At 47.6% G+C, this 24,904-nt stretch overlaps 1 protein-coding gene and 1 pseudogene across 12 annotated transcripts in view; both read left to right on the top strand.

Moving 5' to 3' along the window:
- The window catches only part of PPFIBP2 (PPFIA binding protein 2), a 302,451-nt gene that overhangs the window by 119,031 nt on the left and 158,516 nt on the right, over positions 1-24,904 (top strand). For 10 of the 12 annotated variants that reach the window (XM_063944500.1, XM_063944499.1, XM_063944498.1 and 7 more), the window contains one exon: positions 22,971-23,084. In XM_063944500.1, the coding sequence (XP_063800570.1) occupies positions 22,971-23,084 (114 nt within the window). Of the gene's footprint in view, positions 1-13,317; positions 13,470-22,775; positions 22,841-22,970; positions 23,085-23,308; positions 23,454-24,904 lie in introns of those variants that run through there. The other 2 variants (XM_063944504.1, XM_063944506.1) reach the window with 2 other exon arrangements.
- On the top strand, positions 14,523-14,641 carry LOC134971264 (5S ribosomal RNA; annotated as a pseudogene).

Raw genomic sequence — 24,904 nt, 5'->3', positions numbered from 1 at the left:
TCTCGGGAAATTGGCTGCATATAGCGTCAAGTAGGATTTGGTTAAATATACACCTAAGTATTTGAGCTTAACGCATTGCCATTTAAAGGGATAAGAGGAATGTAATAGGCGCAGATCTCGTGGAGGTATATGTAAATCAAGGATCTCTGTTTTCCCGGTGTTGAGCTTATAATTAGATCGGCCACTATATGTCTGAACTTCCTCATATAGGTGTTGTAGAGAGACGTGCGGGTCGGTTAAGATGACATCATCCGCGTAAAGGGCTATTTTGTATTCGTGAGTATCTACTAAAACGCCAGAGATATTGGGGTTTAATCTGATTCTTGCCGCTAACCGTTCCATCACCAGGGCAAAAAGTAGGGGAGAAAGCGGACAGCCCTGACAGGTGCCATTTTTAATAGGTAGGGGCGAGGAGGACAGGCCATTAACTAGAATAGAAGCAGAGGGATTACGGTATAGTGAGGTAATGGCATTATAGAACGCGCCATGCAATCCAATGTTTTTAAGGGTCTGTTGTATGAAGGGCCAAGCTACCCTATCAAAGGCGTTTTCTGCATCAAGGGCCACCACCAGGGTCAGAAGAGAGTCCTTATGGGTGAGGTGGATAAGATTAATAAGCCGTCGGGTGTTATCTGCAGCCTGTCTATTAGGTATAAAACCAACCTAGTCTGGATGTAGCAGTGCCAGAAGATAGGGAGCAAGTCTGTTTGCAAGAATTTTGGCAAATAACTTCAGATCCGTATTTAAAAGTGAGATAGGCCTGTAATTTTTCATCTCTAAGTGATCACGGTCGGGTTTGGGGATGACTATAATATTTGCCCTGGTGGTGGCTGCATCAAGTGAGCCCTCCGCCATTAGTGAGTTAAAGAGAGAATATAGCATGGGAAGGATGGACTGGGCGAACTTCTTGTAATAAATTGCGGTATATCCATCTGGGCCCGGTGCGGAAGAGCGGCGTAGAAGCTTAATTGTAGCGAGAATTTCTTTGTGAGTGATAGGAGCGTTGAGGGTCTCAAGGTCAGGAGCAGAGAGTTTTGGCAAGTGACAAGAGGATAGATATCGTTAAATAGCGGAGACGTGGTGCGGAGCAGTAGAAACATCTGAAGAGAGATTGTAAAGGGAGCTATAGTAGTCGTGAAAGTGTGATGCCATCAATTGAGGGTCACAAGTTGTGGAACCATCAGAGCCCTTCAAGGCCAGTATGCGGTTGAGGGTACGTTTAGCGCATAATCGACGGGCCAGTAGAGTTTCCGCTTTATCAGATCTCTCGTAAAATTTCTGACGGATCCACAAGAGTGATTTGATCGTTTTTTTGGTGAGGATTTGTGACAGTTGCCCTTTTAATGAGAGAATCATCAGGTATAGTCGTTTTTTGGGGAAGTATTGGTGACGTAGAGTCAAAGAGGCTAATTCAGCTTCTAGGTCGGCAATACGCTTAGCTTCAGTCTTTCTCTGGGCGGAAGACAAATTAATGAGAAGGCCCCGTAAAGTGGCTTTATGAGCCTCCCACAAAATAGCAGGTGATATATCAGGTGAAAGGTTATCGGTAAAATAATTGAGAATCGCGTCATTAATTTGAGAAATATTGGAGGGTTTAACATAGTAACATAGTATCTAAGGTTGAAAAAAGACAATTGTCCATAGAGTTCAACCTATTTGTGGTCTCCTATGCACGATTATTTTGTATAAAATTTTGACTGAAGTTGATGACTGCCGTTACGTTTTACCCCTCTTTTTTATAATAACCATAGTGCGTGACTATGCCCCGTAACCCTGGATATCCTTATCCATTAGGAATTTATCTAACCCATTCTTAAATGTGTTGACTGAGTCGGCCATTACAACTCCCTCAGGCAGGGAATTCCAAACGCGTATCGTCCTTACCGTAAAAAAGCCTTTACGCCGTATTGTGCGTAATCTCCTCTCCTCTGACCTGAGCGAGTGTCCACGAGTTCTCTGTGTTGATCTAACCAAAAACAGGTCCTGCGCAAGATCTGTATATTGTCCCCATACATATTTGTAAATGTTGATCATGTCCCCTCTTGATCTCCTCTTTTCCAGTGTAAACATGCCTAGTCTTGCAAGGCTTTCCACGTATTCCAGCGTCTCCATACCCTTAATTAGTTTGGTCGCCCGCCTTTGAACCTTTTCTAGCTCCAGGATATCCTTTTTGTAGTAAGGTGCCCAGAATTGTACACAGTATTCAAGGTGTGGCCTCACAAGTGATTTATATAACGGGGGTATAATACTCTCGTCCCTAGCATCAATTCCCCATTTTATGCATGCTAATATCTTATTAGCCTTCTTTGCTGCAGTCCTACTTTGGGTACTACTGCTTAGTTTGCTATGTATGAGGACACCTAAGTCCTTTTCCAGTACAGAATCCCCTAATTTTACCCCATTTAGTAGGTAGGTGTTATTTTTGTTCTTGTTAACACAGTGCATTACCACTGAAGGAGTTATTCATTAAGGCGCCATAAGCGTGTAGACGGAGGCTTATGAAAGGGTAGCAAAGTCTACGGTGATCGCATAGTGATCCGACCAAGTGGTCGGGATTATCCGAGGTCCTAAAAGGGCTTGAGTGGAGTCACGATCCACAAAGACATAGTCGATACGAGTGTATAAATCGTGCTGTGGGGAGTAATGCGTGTAACCTCTATCAGATGGATATAGTGTTCTCCAGCTATCATATAAATTATGAGAGGTGATACATGACTGCAAAAGTTTTGATAGTTTTGCGTGGGGGGAGGGCCCCAAGCTTGGGTGGGATATATCACAAGAGGGGTCCAGAGTAGCGTTGAAATCACCAGCCACAACGACCCAGGAATTCAAAAATTTAGAGAGATGGTCCGAGAATGCCCTAAAAAAGGACCCCTGCTGCATGTTTGGGGCATATACGGAAGCTAAGGTGATAGGAGTTTGATTGAGGGTGCCGGAGAGTATCACAAATCTGCCATTATCATCAAGAACTGAATCCTGAATAACTAGGGGGAGGTCGCGGTGAATCAAAATAGCAGTACCTCTACAATTGGCTGACATTGTAGAGTAAAAGGCATGTGGGTATTGTTTGCAGCTCAGAGATGGGTGGGTGGCCTTGAAGTGGGTCTCCTGCAAGAAAATTAGGTCCGGGTAAAAAAGTGAAATGCCACGGACCGTTTGGTCGCGGAGTTAAGGCCATTCACATTAATAGATTGTACTTTCAGAGTCATGGAGGGTAATCATCGTCAGAGCATAATGAGAAAAGCAACTGTCGACTAGATTGGTCAGGGGAAATACAGGGAAAATCAAAAAAGTAAAAGTAGTAAGAGAAGTGGGGTGAGAAAAGTGTGAGAACAAACTCAAGGGTTAGATCCTTTCCTACGAGCGGGTTGGGTCTAAGAGGGAAAGGGTGAGTGCCAGTCAGGCAGACCCTTCGGTGTGGGGGGTAGCGCAAGAGTAATAAACAGTAAATAAGAAGAGGAGCATGGGGAAAAAGGACTACTGCACTCCGCGAGCCAGTGTAAGGGGTGTAGAGTGAATAGGTCAACAACTAAACAATAACAGCATTATAAGCTGCCAAAGTAGCTATGACATAACTAGTAACAAAATAACATAACAATATTATAGCAACGAGATGTGGTACCAACAGTAAGACTTAAAAAGAAACAGGTAGTTGAAAAATGAAAAGTCCAACAAGGGTAGTTCGAGAGAACAGGACTAATGCAACTATATAAATGACATTGTGGCTCACGGCCATCCCTCAGGAGTAGCCAGCAGATCAGCCTTACCAATTCAAGGCACGACGACCATCGGATGAGTGGGACCAGTAGGGGCCAGAGAGCACACAACTTCAGTAATGGACAGTCCATAAAGCAACAAAAGTCAGCTGCGCAGGGTAGCGCATCATGGTAGGCAAGAAGTAGTGAGCATAATCATATGAAGCTACGTGTCTGCAATTGACATCTCGTTGGCTCATTTAGTAGACCATTCAGGAGCAGGCGCCTTAGGTCTCCCAGGGGAAGTGGTGGCGAGCTGATTCCGTATCTCATCAGGGAGGGAGTCAATGATGCCAAGGGACTTGAGGAGGTCATAGCCCTGGGTGGGGATTTTAATCGAATGGTGAGAACCATCTTTGGAGACTTGGAGGTGGAACGGAAACCCCCATTTATACTTTATGGAGTGATCACGGAGGACCCTGGTGATTGCAGTGAGGTCCCGGCGTTTTCTGAGTGTAAAAGGGGCCAAGTCCTGGTAAACCTGAAGTTGAGTTCAAGAATACTCCATGGACTGGCGTTCTCGGGCCGTTGACATTAATTTTTCCTTCATCTTGTAGTAGTGGAACCGCAGGATAACATCCCGAGGGGATGGTCGGGGGCGTAATGTCCTGTGTGCTCTATCCAGAAGGAAAAGTTATTTAGGGACCTCAGGTATCAGAGCCAGGAGTAGGCTCTCTAGAAAACCCGGGAGGCCACCCATAGTAACGATCTCCGTAATGTTACGGATCCGGATGATATTTCTGCGATTCCGATAATCCAGGTCCTCCAGGTGATCACTATGTTGATCAATATCCATACGGCATTCAGCTAGCTCTTGTTCGACTACAGCTTGGTATTGACAAACTTTGTCAAGTTTACGTTCCAGAGAGTCAGTACGAGTGCCCAGATCAGCGAGCTCAGTTCTGAATTCAGCAAGGACCGATCTCATTTCTGGTTTGATAATTTTAGTGACAATAGCAACAATATCCCGGGTGGTGAGGCTAGCTTTCGGAGATGGGGCACTGTCGGTATCACATAGAGGATCCACTGTGGGGGAGTTGCGTGGAGTGGCTCCCGCTTTCTCCCATGCTCGAAGAATACTAGGTTTAGCAGGAGCAGGAGTTTTGCGGTTTCTCTGCGACATATTCGAGTGGGAGAGGGAGGCGGGCAGTGGAAAGGAATAACAACTCAGTGGATTGCTGGACGTAGACTTGATAAATCACAGAAAGGGCTAGATATCTCTTGACCCTAGGAGACCCAAGGACTAAGAGAGGGATTAACCCCTATACACTACGTGGCTGCGGGATGATTTAGCATAGAAAAGGCATTATGGTCGTTGAGCAACGCCTAGAGGGAAGTGGGTAACAACAGAGCGACCCCAATGTTCCCAGGTGCAGGGCAGAAAGTGAATAGTTGGTGCAGCTGGTGGAGCAGTGATAGCCAATTTGGGGACACAGGCACGGTAGTACAGCCATGGACCAGCCGATGGCTAGTATCGGTATAGCTCACAGTCAGAGGACCATCCACCGGCTCCTCTACACAAGCCCCACCCGCAATTTCCTCAGTGAAACAATGCAGCTATCCGCTATCTTCAGAGAGATGGGTTCCAGTGAGGGGGCAGGGGGGGTGCGACCAGTCCGAACCGCCTGTAGCCCCGCCAGGGACCAAGTGGTCAACAAGAGGCCAGCAGAGGGGGAGTCAGCGGTATGAAATAGCCCTCAGACAGCTCTACGGTGCTAGTGAGCTGTCAGTAGGAGAGGTGGTCTCAGCCGCGGGGGGGTGGAGAGGGTACCTGTATCCTCGTAGCTAGCCCGCCTGTCAGAGCTGAGGCTATGATCACCGACGGTGGGAGCCCAGATGCTGAAGGAACAACGCTGCCACTTTATTTATTTATTTATTAACAGTTTCTTATATAGCGCAGCAAATTCCGTTGCGCTTTACAATTTGAAATAACAATAACAAACTGGGTGATAACAGTCATAGAGGTAGGAAGGCCCTGCTCGCAAGCTTACAATCTATAGGGAAATAGGCATATGTACACAAGGAAAGGTGCTATCTATTGCATAGAATGAGAAGACATGTGAGGATATGTGTGGACTGTACAGAGTGGATGTAATTTGATAGGAAGGTTTATGAAAGTTATGTGGGCGGTTCAGGAATTTGATACGCTTGCCTAAAGAGGTGAGTTTTGAGGGAACGCTTGAAGGTTTGGAGACTAGAGGAGAGTCTTATTGTGCGTGGTAGGGCATTCCACAGGGTGGGTGCAGCCCGATGAAAGTCCTGCAGTCGTGAGTGGGAGCGAGTAATGAGTGTGGATGAGAGACGCAGGTCTTGTGAAGAGCGCAGAGGTCGGGTTGGGAGATATTTTGTGATAAGCGAAGTGATGTACATTGGTGTAGTTTGGTTAATGGCCTTGTGTGTGAGTAAAAGTATTTTATATTGAATGCGGTAGAGTACAGGTAACCAATGGAGGGACTGACAGGAAGGCCTGATGTGCGTGCCTGAGGGAGAGCAGCAGGCAGCGGGCGGGCCGTGTCAGCAGGCGGCAAAGGGTCCCAGGCCTGGCTAGCCCCGTGTAGAGGCACCGATCTGTGTGCAGTGCCCTGGAGGCTTCACGATCAGCGCCGCGTCTCTCCATAGTCCCAGCCGCTGATGGGTGAGAGGTCGCAGGCGTAGACGGCCGAGCGGCAGGGCTTACAGCGGGATCCCGGGAGACGAGTGCCTGAGTGAGGTGAAGATGGCAGCCGCCACTAGCCGGGTCCAGGCAGGCAGAGCAACCTCCGTCTTCTCCAGGCCACAGGGCATCCACGGAGGTAAGATCAGGTCAGAGGGAGGGCAGGACAGGCTCAGGGGCGAGCAGTATGCGGCAGGGGACCTCCGGAGACAATGGTGGAGAATCGTCTCTGAACGGAAGTCCGGCCCAGGTCGACCCCAAACTTCAGGCCCCGGCTCCACATTGAAGAGAAGGCCGCAGTCCGCAGGAGAGCACGGAGGCACTCCCCGACTCCGCAGGACTCTCTGTGTGGCAACTGTGTGTTGGTAGGGAGCCCGGGGGGAAGTATGACACTCCAGGAGAGGGGGAAACGTTGCTGAAATGGGGAAAGGGGTGATATACTCAGGAGCTCCAGGTCAACACGTCTGCTCCCATCAGCAGCTAGGGCATGCCCCCCTGTATATCTGAAAATCTTTATTCACCCTGTTACCTTTGAAAACTATGAGTGAAAGGGAAAATATTTTTTTTTTTTTTTTTTTTTTAGACAAGATTAAGCTTTTAGCAAAGCACTGAAATGTAGCATGTACATAGTGGTCACAAATACCTTACACTGGTAGTGCAAATGAACAACTTCTCCCTTCAGGCTCTTAAAACTAGAATTCAGGGATTGCTGGGACACATAGTGCCACAAACTTTCTCTATTTAAATAGATCCACATTTATAAAGGGTTTCAACTTTGCTTGATTGGTCTTAATGAGCTAATTAACAGGGACACCAGACTCCCTCTACTAGATTTTGCAGGCACAGGTAAAAATAAGCTCAGAAAAGAAATTCAGTCATAAATTATCAGATGCATGCAATCCCTTAGAGCAAATCAAGACAGCTACTTTCAATGAGTGGTGCGAGGCAGGAAAGACAGAACAGTCCAGGCAAACTATTTAACCTCTTTGCTGCCAATGCAAACCTTTGCACCAAAATCAAACACATTCAGTTTAAACAAAACATATCATTATGTTTACCCTGTGGGGTTGGTTTTAACCACTACCCTCAATACCCTTGGTCTGGTACTGATGCCCACGAGTTCAGCTTGGTCTGGAGTTCGCTGGTATATGTGCCGCTACCTTGCGGCTGTTGGGTCCACTGCCACGTGTGACACGACTAGCAGAAGGGTCCCTGTTCAGGCGACATTTGCAACAGGAGTCTTGCTAGAATGTGCTCTGCTACAAAAATTCCACCAACGACCGACTCCAGGCTTGTGCAAAAACAACAAATACCTTTTATTCAGGTAGCTCAAAACAAAGATATACATAAAACAAAGATCACTGTCTTTAGTATAAACTACCAGGGAGGTTAGGCCCTGCCTCACTCCCTCTTACTTAATAAGGAACCCTTCAGGTCCCGGCATCCTGACACTAGTGACCCAGCCCTCCGGATCCCACTGTCCCTAGCAGGCTTATCACCTGGACATTAACTGCCATCAGGAGCCCTGACTCATGGGAGAGTATCACTGACCTGATTGGAAAGTGTTGTGGACTCGGGGCTTCTTCCGGTGACCGGGAAGAGGAACCGCTACTGGGTCGCAGTAGAGATGGCCGGATGTAGGTCTTCCTCATACAGGATTAAGACGGCAGGCAGGAGGCACGGAGGAATGCTTGAAGGTCTCCTGAAAGACAATACTTGTAAAGATGCTGAATGCTGAGGCACTGAGATGCTGGAAGCACAGGTATTGAGGCACGGAAGTGCCGGAGGCACAGCGATGCTGAGTGCTGAGACACAGAGGTGCTGGAGGCACTGAGGTGCTGGGGCACAAGTATTGAGGCACGGAGGTGCCGGAGGCACAGGTATTGAGGCACGGAGGTGCCGGAGGCACAGCGATGCTGAGGCACAGAGGTGCTGGGGGCACAGGTATTGAGACACGGAGGTGCTTGGAGGCACGGAAGTGCTTGGAGGCACAGAGGTGCTTGGAGGCACGGAGATGCTTGGAGGCACGGAAGTGCTTGGAGGCACGGAAGTGCTTTGGAGGCACGGAGGTGCTTGGAGGCACGGAGATGCTTGGAAGCACGGAAGTGCTTGGAGGCACGGAGACCGCAGGAACGTGGGAGCTCTGGAGATCACAGCTTCTGACAGCAGAATTGATGATACTCAGGCACCGGAGCTCTGCCCGGCGTCTGAATTTAAACTTCCCGCCTCTCTCCGATTGGCGGAGAGCGCCGATGACGTCACCCGCCCATCTGACCCCCGGGGACGCCAGGCGCACCCGCGACGCCCGTCCCCCGGACATCCGCCGGGACCAGCGCCGACAGAGCAACAGGAGCCGGGGACCACCAGCGGGGACGGCCGCCAGGAAGCCCAGCGCACCCGGAGGCATGACAGAGAGACTCTGCTTTAAAACCAGCAACCAGGTGCTGGCTGATGAAGCAGCTTCTTGGGCTAAGAAGCCTATAAGACCTGGTCTGGGCCAAATGGATGGGAACCCGGACCATCCACACTTCCCATCTACCCCCAGGACTCTGTGTGAAGCTTACAGGTGGCAAAGTACCTCTCCCGCCACATTATATGTATGTATGTACATATATATGTGTGTGTGTGTATATATATATATATATATATATATATATTTTTTTTTTTTTTTTATATATATATATATATATATAGCAGACGTGGAGACTGCGGCACTCGTGATAAGTTTTGAAAGAAAATGCTGTTTAATAGATCAAATCCATAATTAAAATGCCACGCAAGGCCAACGTTTCGGTGCAGAGCACCGTTTTTAAGGCAGGCATAAACATGTCTATATATGAAGGTGGGGTACCTTGGCGATTGGTTTGCAGGCTTCTGTGCATTGGCCAATCCACTAACTAAACCCCCATCATTTATTTATTGAATTGTTGAGGATAGGTGAGCTTACTTGGGTGAGTGCTGGGTTCTTTGTTTGTATGTATTTGAGTGATGTGGTCATGGGCTACATGCACCCCACCCTATGAGTGGTAAGTGCAGTTGTGTACCCCACTTCTGGGGTGGCGATTGCTGTGTTACATGCACCCCACCCTATGAGTGGTAAGTGAAGTGGTGTACATACATATGAAATGTGTCATTATCTCAGTAGGGGACCCAAAAATGCATACCTCCCAACTTTAGCCGCTTGCAAAGAGGGACACACGCGCTCCCGAAAAAGGGGCGTGGCCTATGGGAAAGGGGGCGTGGCCTCACGGGAGGACCCACGCTCGCGAGCCACGCCCCCGATTTCGTCATTGAGGGGGCATGCCCAGCGCTCCGTGAGCTGCTGGCATGCCCTCTCTCCCTCTGTCTGCACTGAATAGACGCTGTGCGCATGCGCACAGCGTCTATTCATCGCTGCTCTGCTAAGCAGAGCAGCGCGTGCAGGAGCCTCCCAACTGCCCCCCCCCCCCCCACCGCGGGACACTGCGGCCCGCGGGTGGGACAGCGGGACAGTCCCCCAAAAAACGGGACTGTCCCGCGAAAATCGGGACAGTTGGGAGGTATGAAAATGTGTGATTTTGGATAAGGGATACTCAACCTGTACTATAATTCCCGGCGTTCTAGAAAATGATCTGAAATACAATAATCACTTTTTCAATTGTTCTCTCATAAGAAACGTCCCACATTCTTTGATAAGCTAAACTCACAACTGATGTGATGCTTCCAGGGTCTGCACATATGGAGATTCCCTTCAAATCATTGGTTTTGAAAGGTATAGTTAAAGAGTACTTATCATATCAATAGGGGGAGATTTATCAAATCTTGGAGAGAGTTGACGTGGGGAAATTGCTTATAGAAACCTATCAGGTTCTGTCTAGCACAATCCATAAGACGACAGTTATAACCTTGATTGGTTACTATGGGCAACTTTTTCACTTTACCACTTTCCAAGGTTTGATACACCTCCCCTATGTACTGGCTGCAGCACGCTCACTATGCTCTTGAACAACGTCCTGTGACATCAGTCAGTCAGCTTGTAAATAAGTCGGCTCTGAATGATCACATTAGGTTAGAGTCACAGGATCTTTCGCTGTTCACACCAATATTTCATTTACATAAAGCCTAAGGCATTTATGACACAGAGAGGAAGCTGGGCAGTTTTATACAGTCGTTGACAGGTCCACTTTTATTTATAGTGCTCTTACAACACAGTCTGCCTTAAAAGGGGAACCATACGCAGCTTTTGTCTAATGTTCCCCAGTATTGCTTGGCATGTTTATCTCTTTAGCGGTGGATTAATAAACAGGACAGGTACATCTCAATGACAGTAATTTACAGGATGAGGAAGCATTGTAATGGCTAACTAAATATCAGATGGGTTGGGCATTTTTTTATTTTTTTTAACCATGTATCAGTCCAAATGTCTTCTGAACATAAAAAAAAGTGAAAACCCATGCCTCATTATTATTATTATTATTATTATTATTATTATCCTTTATTTATATGGCGGCACAAGGGATCCGTAGCGCCCATTACACAGTACATAATCAAATGCGCAAACAAGAATTCAAGACAATATAGGGCAGGGGAATAGTCGTTAGGTCGACACAGCTTAGGTCGACAGTCATTAGGTCGACCACTGAAGGTCGACATGCATTAAATCAACATGGTCAATAGTTCGACATGGTCATTAGGTCGACATGTATTAGATCGACAGGTCAAAAGGTCGACATGAGTTTTGCACATTTTTTCCCTTAATTTTTTGGATTTTTCCATACTTGAAGATCCACGTGGACTATGATTGGAATGGTAACCAGTGCCGAGCGAAGGGAGGCACCTTGCATGAAGCATGGCAAGCGAAGTGAGCCATACGAGGGGACACTGTGCACTAATTGGGGTTCCCCGTCACTTTACGAAGAAAACGACACCAAAAACAGTCAAAAAAACTCATGTCGACATTTTAACCTGTCGACCTAGTACATGTCGACCTAGTTCCCATGTCGACCTTCAGTGGTCAACCTAATGACTTTTGACCTAAGTTGGGTCGACCCAACGACCCATACCCAGGGCAGGTACGGAAAACCCGGGGGTTAGGTGCCATCAAAGGGAGTATGGAGTATAAGATAGTGTAAGTAAGAAAAGGAAAGGCACATACTGTCCATGGGGTTTGGGTTTTCACTTTTTTATTTTCTGAAAATAATTGGACTACTACATGGACATGAAGAAAAAAAAATTAAGTAAATCCAAGCTGCTTGGGATCCTCTGTATTTTCACATTGTGTAACAGGCCCAAACTTTACCCTTTCACAGTCCTCTGGGAACTACTGCATTATATTCAGATACAGGGGCGGGGCGAATGACGTCATAGTAAATCATAGAGAGTCTCTTTATAATGAGAACAGTGAGGAGTATGAATGATACTTGTAGGTGCTGAGGTAGCCTTATTCCAAATAACGATGCTTATGACTTATAAGAAGAAAACAATGATGTAGCTAGTAGCCCCTTAGGCAAGAATAAACACATACATGTGCAGTAGATAAAGGGAGAACTAGTATCTACAGTGTTAGGCAGTTTAATACCAGACATGTAGCTCAGGCGGGCTGCAGTACTAGTTATTAGATCATGTATGATTCTGTGTAACATATAAAGGTCAACGCCTATTCAGAGCCATCTTAATGTATAGGCACACTGGGCAGATGCCCAGGGCCCCACGATTCTAGGGGCGGATTGGTGCCTCCAGAGTTTTTTTAGGAGGCATGTAGTGAATGCTGCCCGGTCACTCTGATTGTGAATTACAGACAATCAGAACAGCCAGACAGCATTCTCTTCCGGCCCCCCAGGCTTCAACCAGACAGTGCATGACTGTCAGCTTGCTGATTGGTGGATGGCTGGAGCTATCCACCAATCAAAGTGCTGACAGCCAATTACTGTAAGGAAGCATTATGATTTTTTATTTTCCATTTATTCTCTGGAATGGGTGAGTAGGGGCCCCAGTGCATTGCTTTGCTCAGGACCTAATTTATTATTAGTTAATTATTAACTGTTACCAAACTTATTATTTTTATTTAATTAATTTTTCAATTATATTCATTATCATTATTTATAATTATATTGATTATTATTTATTAATTTTATTCAATATTATATTATTATTCATTACTATATATAATTTATCTCCCTCTTTTTCCTTTTCTTTTTCAACACAGTGGTTTTTAAATATATCAGCACCTTAAGTCTATCACATATTTTTTCTCTGCCATTAATGATATTCATCAAATTTATAATAGCAGCAATCACACTTATACACTGTTACATTAATTATATAAGTTAACAGCACCCCCTCTATTATTATTTTTTCTCCCCCCCTCCCCCTACCAAACAATTTCCCATCACCCCAAAAAAAACCCCACCTCCCTTCCTCTTATTATCCCTCACTTTTTTCCCCCCCTTTCCCTTCACTCCCTAATTAATTCAATACTATACACATTTAACCCCTTATATCCACACATAGCAATTTCCACCAATTAATCACCTATACTCCACTCTTAATTAATATTATTATATCATTATCCATCTATTTATTTTTATTTTTATATTATTTTTATATATTCATTATTATTACCTTACTCACACACCACTACTATATACTATAAGTAATGCGATAATTAAATTCATATTTAGTTTTAATATTATTATTATTCACGCACCACTACTATATACTATAAGGATTTAATAATTAAACCCCCTCGGCATCCTAATTCACAAACATCTTGCAGGACACCGAAGTTGCTCGTTCTATTCATTTAATTAAATTGAAGCTCATACAAACCTTGTCAGTATTAATTAATCAAACAGGTACAATCCTGATTGGCTAATCGTATAGATTTAAGCCAGATCCTGACACCACATGTTCACACTGCCCGTGAACAAGCTAATCTGTGAAACGTACGTTGGGAGGTGAACAGGAGGATCATGATGAGTACGCTCACATGATCAGAGACCGAAAGGAGAGGAGATCAGAGAGGCAGCACGGACGCCGGAGCCCGGCGGTCAGCGGCGCGCTACGAGCAGACAGACACTTAAGTATTTTTGGTCCCCACTTGCCTATCGATCTCCCAGTAGCAGGAGATGATATTTTTCAAACCTCATTAACGCCGGAGCTTTGCGGCTAACGGCGCATGGAGTGCGGGCAAACTTAATTATTGCATTGTCCCATCTGCTACACTATCTCCCGTCAAACCTATTGGCACATACACAATTAAGAAACAGCGTGCATTGGTCTCTTTGGCAAATGTTATGCCAATAATCACAATACAGTGCATCAGTACCTATTCATATGCAGGTCTTTGTTGGAATATAAAGCTATTGTGCATATCATAGCTAAATGTATTGAAAAAATCACCTAGCATATGATCTTTTTTGGGGGATTATTGTATTTGTCCCCTCTTTGGGTTCGTTTTGGCAATTCTTGTCTGTCTATTACATGTTAGACAGACACGTTACAGATACACTGTGGATACATGCTAGATAAGTTATTGTGGCAAAATTTCTCTATTTCAAAGACAACACCTATACTTTGTTAGGCACCATGGCACTAATTAGCCCTTAATTGGATAATTTAGACTGTTATACATCTTGTCTATTTTTCAAGTCTGTTTTCTTTCTCCTAACAATCTTTATATCATTCTTGGTCCTGTATTTTTTCGATCATGATATAATAGGAGGTTTATTTATAATCTTTGAGCTTATAACTTCACAATAACCTTTGTTTTTCCCTTAACAGGGTGATCCAATTAACCAATAGAGACGATTTCTCTTTGGATCATATACAAATACTGTGGCATGTTATCAGTAGAACAGTGATCTATATCTGCCTTATTCGCAGTACAAACCCAATTTTCATAGGTGCTGCACAGCACATAATGAAACATACAGGCATTCCTTGTGGGCTGAGAAACCATTAACCACATGATTTAAATCCACGTATACCTACAGATTTGGGTTACAATTTGGTGCAATGATGGTTAAACATATATTTTCTCCTTAGAGATTACTCGGTTAATTTGGTAACAAGGTGCTTACCAATAACCCCCTACCATCTATATATTAGTGGTAGAAATCGCCAGATCAATGCTGATCTACTACCATACCACACCGCGCATGCCCAATCTCGTCTGATCTTGGAAGCAATACGGTGTTGGGCCTGGTCAGTACTTAGGTGGTGGACCACTAAGGAATACCAGGTGTTGTAGGTTCTTTTGACGGCACCAATTTGGTTATAGTACCTATTCCATATATCCAAGTACTCTGAGCCTGCCTAATAATGTTTTGTATTTTCATCAATATTTTCACAATTTAGCTTTACCAGGTGGCTCACATTGACTAGCCCCTAAATAGTGAAACAATATAACTGGTGTACCAATATTTTAATATAATAAAATTAAAGGTTACATTTTAATTACTTCACTTTTCATATCATTGCTCATTACTCAAATCATTATCGTTTCCAAGTGGGAGTGCTCCCAACAAAGGTCACTTTTTTTCTTTCTCTTTCCCCTTTACTACATTTGCTCAGGACCTACAAAGCTGTTAAGATGACTCGGCTCACATTGACCAGATCTAGAACCCTGGTTGGCTCTTGAAATAGGGATCAATGTCTGCATGGATATTGTTTACAGTAGCTCTCCTAAATACTTTTGGCTGTAAAGCAGAAATAGTCAGAACAGTAAGCAATTGGAACTGATAGAATACTCTGTAAACAGTAAGAATGTTTTCAAATTGCCTCTGGACCTCTGACACAGACTTTGGGTCTTTCTGAACCTCTCGAATGGACCTTGACTTCTTCCAGTTCAATGGAATGAGCCCAGACTCCCTTACACCTCTGCAGATCGCACTCTGTCTTATAGCTACTGTAACGCTCTCAAATTGACAGTCTCCTATCTAGGGACTAGCAGCTCCGCCTGTTACTCTGGCAGACCAATTTGGTAACCTGGTAGCTTTTCCTGTTACATACTGTAGTCATCTCTTTTGGCAAGACTGACATGTCTTTCTGTCAGACTTGCTGCCTTCTCTGTAAGACTTGCAACTGTTCCTAAAGGGTTTGCAGACCTTCTCATCACGTGTAGTCTCCCTGTAATAGCATTGCCCCATCTCACTTTGTTTCTAACTGCAGCACTGTTCTCCATAGTACCCACTCTCCTAGTGTCTCTCAGATTATCGGGAAGGATCTGTGGGCTTGGCAGCAATGTTTCTTTCTCCCAATTGGCTCCACTTGGTGCAGTTGAGTTCCTGTCAATACAGAGGTGTCTTCATACACCTGTCCTCAAGAGAACGCCACTCCAGCCTAACATGACCTGACCACTATACAGACATGCTGTGAGACACCACATCCCAAACACGACCCAAGCATAATAACATGTCACACTCTATACAGGCAGAGAGCATTGCATCTACCCAACATGCCCTGACCACTGAGAGTAGCCATAATGCAATCCTATAGCACTCTATGCAGACAGAGAAAGCTACAGACCAACATAACCTGACCAATGGACACGATCATAATACTCTATTATACCCTATACAGACATACTGTAGGACACTTCACTCCCAACATGACCTGACCACTGGACATGATCATACTACAATTCTATTATACCCTATACAAACATAGGACACTACACCCCCAACATTAACTTACCACTTAACATAATACAGTTTTATCAGACCCTTTACAGGGTATCCGTTCAGATGGTCGACCATGTTATGGTCAACAGTCATTATGTCGACATTGACATGGTCGACATGGACACATAGTCGACACATGAAAATGGTCAACACATGAAAGGTCGACACATGAAAAGGTCGACATGCGTTTTTCACATTTTTTTTCTTTTGTGGAACTTTTCCATACTTTACGATCCACGTGGACTACGATTGGAATGGTAATCTGCCCGAAGCATGGCGAGCGAATCGGTGCACTAATTGGGGTTCCCCGTTACTTTACGCAAAAAACGACACCCAAAAAAAGTAAAAAAAACTCGTGTCGACCTTTTCATGTGTCGACCATTTTCACGGGTCGAACATGTGTCCATGCCGACCATGTCAATGTCGACCAATAGTGGTCGACCTAATGACTGTCGACCATAACATGGTCGACCATTCATACCGGAACCCTTTACAGAGACAAAACACCACAACTAACCAACATGACCTTCCACGAAACATGAGTATAATTCAATTGTATTACGTTCTGTACAGACAAAGAGCACACCTACCCAACATGACCCGACCACTGAATTCTGTTACACGTTATAAAGACCTGACCACTGAAAGGATGCGGCTACTGCCGAGGACTAAGAGCAATAGAATAGTCCACCTATCTGGCCCCATAGGTACTGACAGGGAATACAGTATACTATATACGTATGTATGAGACAGACAGACAGACAGACAGACAGACAGACAGACAGACAGACAGACAGACAGACAGACAGATAGATAGATAGATAGATAGATAGATAGATAGATATTGTAACAAAGGGAGAGTGTTGGGGAATGTGTGACAGAGAGAGAGTGCGGTGGTATATGGGAAAATTCGACAGTACAGGGGTATATGTAACAGGGACAGTTTGGGGAGGGGGGTATTTGTGAAAAGGGTAGTGCATTGGTATATAAGGGACAAGGGGAGAGCATTGGGGTTTATTGGACAAAGAGATAGTGAGGGGGCATATGTGACAAAGAGGGTGCGGGGTATACAGTATGTGACAAGGTGAGAGTTGGAGTATATGTGACAAGGGGAGAGTGTGGGGGTGTATGCGACAAGCGGAGAGTGTGGGGGTGTATGCGACAAGGGGAGAGTGTGGGGGTGTATGTGACAAGGGGAGAGTGTGGGGGTGTATGCGACAAGGGGAGAGTGTGGGGGTGTATGTGACAAGGGGAGAGTGTGGGGGGTGTATGCGACAAGGGGAGAGTGTGGGGGTGTATGTGACAAGGGGAAAGTGTGGGTGTGTATGCGACAAGGGAGAGTGTGGTGTGTATGCGACAAGGAGAGAGTATGGGGGTGTATGCCACAAGGGAGAGTGGCCCTCATTCCGAGTTGTTCGCTCGGTATTTTTCATCGCATCGCAATGAAAATCCGCTTAGTACGCATGCGCAATGTTCGCACTGCGACTGCGCCAAGTAACTTTGCTATGTAGAAAGTAATTTTACTCACGGCTTTTTCATCGCTCCGGCGAACGTAATGTGATTGACAGGAAATGGGTGTTACTGGGCGGAAACACGGCGTTTCAGGGGCGTGTGGCTGAAAACGCTACCGTTTCCGGAAAAAACGCAGGAGTGGCCGGAGAAACGGTGGGAGTGCCTGGGCGAACGCTGGGTGTGTTTGTGACGTCAACCAGGAACGACAAGCACTGAACTGATCGCACAGGCAGAGTAAGTCTGAAGCTACTCTGAAACTGCTAAGTAGTTAGTAATCGCAATATTGCGAATACATCGGTAGCAATTTTAAGAAGCTAAGATTCACTCCCAGTAGGCGGCGGCTTAGCGTGTGTAACTCTGCTAAATTCGCCTTGCGACCGATCAACTCGGAATGAGGGCCAGTGTGAGGGTGTATGCGACATGGGGAGAGTGTGGGGGGTGTATGCGACAAGGGGAGAAGGTGGGGGTGTATCCGACAAGGGGAGAGTGTGAGGGTGTATGCGACAAGGGGAGAGTGTGGGGGGTGTATGCGACAAGGGGAGAAGGTGGGGGTATATGCGACAAGGGGAGAGTGTGGGGGTGTATGCGACACGGGGAGAGTGTGGGGGTGTATGCGACAAGGGGAGAGTGTGGGGGTGTATGCGACAAGGGGAGAGTGTGGGGGGTGTATGCGACAAGGGGAGAGTGTGGGGGTGTATGCGACAAGGGGAGAGTGTGGGGGTGTATGCGACAAGGGGAGAGGGTTGGGGTGTATGCGACAAGGGGAGAAGGTGGGGGTATATGCGACAAGGGGAGAGTGTGGGGGTGTATGCGACAAGGGGAGAGTGTGGGGGTGTATGCGACAAGGGGAGAGTGTGGGGTGTATGCGACAAGGGGAGGGTGTGGGGGTGTATGCGACAAGGGGAGAGTGTGGGGGTGTATGCGACAAGGGAAGAGTGTGGGGGTGTATGCGACAAGGGGAGAGTGTGGGGGGTGTATGCGACAAGGGGAGAAGGTGGGGGTATATGCGACAAGGGGAGAGTGTGGGGGTGTATGCGACAAGGGGAGAGTGTGGGGGTGTATGCGACAAGGGGAGAGTGTGGGGTGTATGCGACAAGGGGAGGGTGTGGGGATGTATGCGACAAGGGGAGAGTGTGGGGGTGTATACAACAAGAGGAGCGCATGGGAGTGTATGCGACAAGGGGAAAGGGTGGGGGTGTATGCGACAAGGGGAGAGGGTGGGGGTGTATGTGACAAGGGGAGAGTGTGGGGGTGTATGCGACAAGGGGAGAGTGTGGGGTGTATGCGACAAGGGGAGGGTGTGGGGGTGTATGCGACAAGGGGAGAGTGTGGGGGTGTATACAACAAGAGGAGCGCATGGGAGTGTATGCGACAAGGGGAGAGGGTGGGGGTGTATGCGACAAGGGGAGAGGGTGGGGGTGTATGCGACAAGGGGAGAGGGTGGGGGTATATGCGACAGGGGAGAGGGTGTGGGTATATGCGACAAGGGGAGAGTGTGGGGGTGTATGCGACAAGGGGAGAGTGTGGGGGTGTATGTGACAAGGGGAAAGTGTGGGTGTGTATGCGACAAGGGAGAGTGTGGGGTGTATGCGACAAGGAGAGAGTATGGGGGTGTATGCCACAAGGGAGAGTGTGAGGGTGTATGCGACATGGGGAGAGTGTGGGGGGTGTATGCGACAAGGGGAGAAGGTGGGGGTGTATCCGACAAGGGGAGAGTGTGAGGGTGTATGCGACAAGGGGAGAGTGTGGGGGTGTATGCGACAAGGGGAGAGTGTGGGGGTGTATGCGACAAGGGGAGAAGGTGGGGGTATATGCGACAAGGGGAGAGTGTGGGGGTGTATGCGACAAGGGGAGAGTGTGGGGGTGTATGCGACAAGGGGAGAGTGTGGGGGTGTATGCGAAAAGGGGAGAGTGTGGGGGGTGTATGCGACAAGGGGAGAAGGTGGGGGTATATGCGACAAGGGGAGAGTGTGGGGGTGTATGCGACAAGGGGAGAGTGTGGGGGGTGTATGCGACAAGGGGAGAAGGTGGGGGTGTATCCGACAAGGGGAGAGTGTGAGGGTGTATGCGACAAGGGGAGAGTGTGGGGGGTGTATGCGACAAGGGGAGAAGGTGGGGGTATATGCGACAAGGGGAGAGTGTGGGGGTGTATGCGACAAGGGGAGAGTGTGGGGGTGTATGCGACAAGGGGAGAGTGTGGGGGTGTATGCGACAAGGGGAGAGTGTGGGGGGTGTATGCGACAAGGGGAGAAGGTGGGGGTATATGCGACAAAAGGAGAGTGTGGGGGTGTATGCGACAAGGGGAGAGTGTGGGGGTGTATGCGACAAGGGGAAAGTGTGGGGGTGTATGCGACAAGGGGAGAGTGTGGGGGGTGTATGCGACAAGGGGAGAAGGTGGGGGTATATGCGACAAGGGGAGAGGGTGGGGGTGTATGCGACAAGGGGAGAGTGTGGGGGTGTATGCGACAAGGGGAGAGTGTGGGGTGTATGCGACAAGGGGAGGGTGTGGGGGTGTATGCGACAAGGGGAGAGTGTGGGGGTGTATACAACAAGAGGAGCGCATGGGAGTGTATGCGACAAGGGGAGAGGGTGGGGGTGTATGCGACAAGGGGAGAGGGTGGGGGTATATGCGACAGGGGAGAGGGTGTGGGTATATGCGACAAGGGGAGAGTGTGAGGGTGTATGCGACAAGGGGAGAGTGTGAGGGTGTATGCGACAAGGGGAGAGTGTGGGGGTGTATGCGACAAGGGGAGGGTGTGGGAGTGTATGCGACAAGGGGAGAAGGTGGGGGTGTATGCGACAAGGGGAGAGTGTGGGGGTAAATGCGACAGAGGAGAGGGTGTGGGTATATGCGACAAGGGGAGAGTGTGGGGGTGTATACGACAAGGGGAGAGGGTGGGGGTGTATGCGACAAGGGAGAGGGTGGGGGTGTATGCGACAAGGGGAGAGTGTGGGGGTGTATGCGACAAGGGGAGAGTGTGGGGGTGTATGCGACAAGGGGAGAGTGTGGGGGTGTATGCGACAAGGGGAGAGTGTGGGGGGTGTATGCGACAAGGGGAAAAGGTGGGGGTATATGCGACAAGGGGAGAGGGTGGGGGTGTATGCGACAAGGGGAGAGTGTGGGGGTGTATACGACAAGGGGAGAGTGTGGGGTGTATGCGACAAGGGGAGGGTGTGGGGGTGTATGCGACAAGGGGAGAGTGTGGGGGTGTATACAACAAGAGGAGAGCATGGGAGTGTATGCGACAAGGGGAGAGGGTGGGGGTGTATGCGACAAGGGGAGAGGGTGGGGGTATATGCGACAGGGGAGAGGGTGTGGGTATATGCGACAAGGGGAGAGTGTGGGGGTGTATGCGACAAGGGGAGAGTGTGGGGGTGTATGCGACAAGGGGAGGGTGTGGGAGTGTATGCGACAAGGGGGGAGGGTGGGGGTGTATGCAACAAGGGGAGAGGGTGGGGGTATATGCGACAGGGGAGAGGGTGTGGGTATATGCGACAAGGGGAGAGTGTGGGGGGTGTATGCGACAAGGGGAGCGCATGGGGGTGTATACGACAAGGGGAGAGGGTGGGTGTGTATGCGACAAGGGAGAGGGTGGGGGTGTATGCGACAAGTTGGGGGGGTACATGACAAGGGGAGAGGGTGAGGGTGTATGCGACAAGGGGAGAGGGTGGGGGTGTATGCGACAAGTTGGGGGTGTACATGACAAGGGGAGAGGGTGGGGGTGTATGCGACAGGGAAGAGGGTGGGGGTGTATGCGACAAGGGGAGAGTGTGGGGGGTGTATGCGACAAGGGGAGCGCATGGGGGTGTATACGACAAGGGGAGCGCATGGGGGTGTATGCAACAAGGGGAGAGGGTGGGGGTGTATGCGACAAGGTGGGGGTGTATATGACAAGGGGAGAGGGTGGGGGTGTATGCGACAAGGGGAGAGGGTGGGGGTGTATGTGACAAGGGGAGAGGGTGGGGGTGTATGCGACAAGGGGAGAGGGTGGGGTGTATACGACAAGGGGAGAGGGTGGGGGTGTATGCGACAAGGGGAGGGTGTGGGGGTGTATATGACAAGGGGAGAGGGTGGGGGTGTATGCGACAAGGTGAGGGTGTGGGGGTGTATATGACAAGGGGAGAGGGTGGGGGTGTATGCGACAAGGGGAGGATGTGGGGGTGTATGCGACAAGGGGACCGCGTGGGGGGTATATTGGCCACTGTGTGTAGAAGCTGTGCCACTATGGGTTCCTCTGGTCTGGTAATGCAGTAAACATCTCGTTATGTTTTTCCTAATCTTGGATGCTGGAGCAGAAGTCTGACCACAGTCACCCAGCCCATGACTGACCGAGCATGGGATAGACAGTAAGCGGTATATTTACTAAAATGTGCTCTTATATAAGTGGAGATTTACCCATAGCAACCAATCAGATTTAACTTAGCATTTATCTAGCACCTTCTAGAAGATAGTAGCTAAGATCTAGAATCTGGTTGGTTACTAAGGGCAACATCTCCACTTCTATAAACTAGAACCATAGTAAATATACCCCTTTAGAGAACTATACACAACTACGTACAAATACATGCCTCGGGCAATAAGCAATTGCCACTGTGCCAAAGACTGCTTCAGAGCAATAAAAAGCAACTTCTCTATAAACATACGGGGATATTCCCAAAATCTGTCACAACAGCACTTCTACATGAACATAATAATAATAGTATGAGGCTGCCAACTGTAACATGCTGGACGCCTGACTGCGTAATAAGTGTGAACCATATTTACTTGGAGGGAGGGAGTTCGCCCAATATAAAATGTGAAACGTGTTAGCAGCCTCTTGGCTTGGTTGTGCTGACTTGTTTTAAAGCCGCAATATATTTCACTGACAGTTTCATTTCTGTTGATAAATATTTTTACATGACTAGTTTTTTGCAGTTTTCCCCCCCCTGCTCGTGTGGTAACTTGCAAGGCTAGGAAAGTGCTTAAACATGCCCTGAACACATCACATATTTTACCACCACCGCTGTAAGGATAGGTAATAAGGCTCTTTGCTCCGCTTGTCAGCACTAAAACAATTGCTCTGCTCCCAGAAGAAACGCTGTACTGTTTTATCCACATGAAGCAGAGTGTTGAAAGAGCATCAGCCATTCTCTCACACAGGATTGCTTAACTACTCCAAGAAAACAGGGTTGTGAAACTGATTGCCGTTGCAGGAAGCCGTATGCATCGCGTTCCTGATGCTCACCAAATATCTGAAAACTTAAAGTGCAGTTTAGAGGTAGGAGCGTCTTATTGTGGTGATTTTGTGTAAGCAGTATGTAGAAAGGGAAATGCTCTGTGTTCTGCTTTTGCACTGTTAGGAAAGCTCAGATCTTACATCTGTAACATACATGTGGTTGTCCTTCTAGGTGAGCGTCCTCACTGATCAGGTGGAGGCCCAAGGAGACAAGATCCGAGACCTGGAGTCCTGTGTAGAGGAACACCAGCTGAAACTTGATGCTACCGAGGAAATGCTCCAGCAGGTAAGATCTGGAAGTTGGATGAGCTAGGCTGAGTTTATAGATTGAAGTCCATGAGTGGAAGCAGGAGGACCACCCTCTCGGGTGGGCATAGGATTGCTGCTTAGATTTTAAGCACAGAATTCAAGCTTTACAACTGGTCACAGCTGTGGTCATCCCAGCTTTACCTCTAGGAAATAAGTTCAGCAGATTGCAGAATTTACAGATACGTGGCGGAATGACCATCCTGCAAGGTGGCAAAGCAAAATGGGAACTCTGTTCGGAATGGTTGCATCAGTTTGGATACTACCAAGTTGGTCAGTTGTGTTGTCTTGCATACTGCCTGTATTAGATCACGGCTACAATGACAGGCATGGGAATGGAAGTAGTCAGGTATGACCCCTGCCATATCTTATAGTTCCAAACTGTAATATGTACAAGGTGACTGTTCCTACTGTGTCCGGAATCCCCAGAAGCGTCACTGTCTTATAGTTTAACGTTTTCATGAGATACTAGCCTACCTGGCAGTGGCAGCATTCACAGTACGTTTCCCAGAACACTTTGCTGTTGGGGGGATACAGTTATGTACAGCAGGAGATTTGCTGGATCCACCAGTAGCCCCACTGGGCTATGGTCCTGTCCTCGTATTTTCTGCAGTGTTAAACTGGCACTCCAGCCGCTTGTGTGTGAATAGATAGGTGGAAACTGGTAACAGGTCTTCCTGGGCAGAGCTTGAGGACACTGCTAACATTGCACATCACCTGTGTACTGACCACTGTGCACTTTTGGTTGCTTGCACTGATGTTGTTCCAGGAATGTTTAGCAGACCGCAGCTTCGTGGCGGGTGTGACCAAACAATTTAAAGCAGTATATTTTCAGACCATGCCAGGCTATATTTTAGTGTCGCTTCACATTTTGAGAACAAAGTGCAGAGAAATGTGGCCGGTAAGAGCTGCCTCTTCGTATATATACCCTCAGGTATTCATTAGGATTTCCTCTCAGGGGCTCGTACAGTAGTACTCCATATAATAATATGGATGTAATGCACTGTACCCACATGACACGACATGACCACTGGGCATATTCACCGTACCATCCTCTTGCGTGTTACATACAGTGTGCAGAGCATATGGGGCTCTCTGCTGTAACGTTTTCCGTAAAGTGAATTGCATTGTTTTGTACGATTACTTTTTATCCGCTCCTTATTTACAGTACGAATCAAATGCACAATACAATTTCACTTATTCTGTATATTGTCACCCACAGTTTGTTACAATCTTCTGTGCTATACTGTACTGTGCTATACTGTAGATGGGATACGGTTATGTGACGGTCACAATACTGACGCCGGGATCCCAAATGCTGAATAGCCCGCCAGTCGGCATGCCGACCAACAGGAACTATTTCCACTCATGGGTGTCCAAGTCACGCGTAGAGTGTGAATAGAACCTGTGGCAAGCGTAGCGAGCCACCGAGCCCACTGAGTGTTGAGCGCAGCGAGCCTACAAGGGGCCTCATTGCGCTCGCCCTCCCCGCCGGCCATCTAACAGCCGGGATCCTGGCATCGGTATGGTGACCGGCAGTCTCCCAACCGCCGGTCACCCGTACCCAACCCGGAAACAATTTGTATTCAGTTTCAGTAGCAAACCCTATGCTATGTCTAGGTGTTTCCCAGTCATCTATTTGCCCATATAAATATAATGGGCGGGACGTGATGAAGTCCGAGTTCGTCCACTATACGGGATCCCAGCTGAACTCTGACTTTTTTTTAAAAAGGGCAACCATATACAAGGCATGGTTTAGCTTTGTACATGATTGCCCTTTAAAAAAAAAAAAAAAGTGAA

The sequence above is a fragment of the Pseudophryne corroboree genome, chromosome 11 (genome assembly GCF_028390025.1).
Source record: "Pseudophryne corroboree isolate aPseCor3 chromosome 11, aPseCor3.hap2, whole genome shotgun sequence".
Taxonomy (NCBI): Eukaryota; Metazoa; Chordata; class Amphibia; order Anura; family Myobatrachidae; genus Pseudophryne; species Pseudophryne corroboree.
This window is presented reverse-complemented; position numbering and strand designations above follow the sequence as displayed.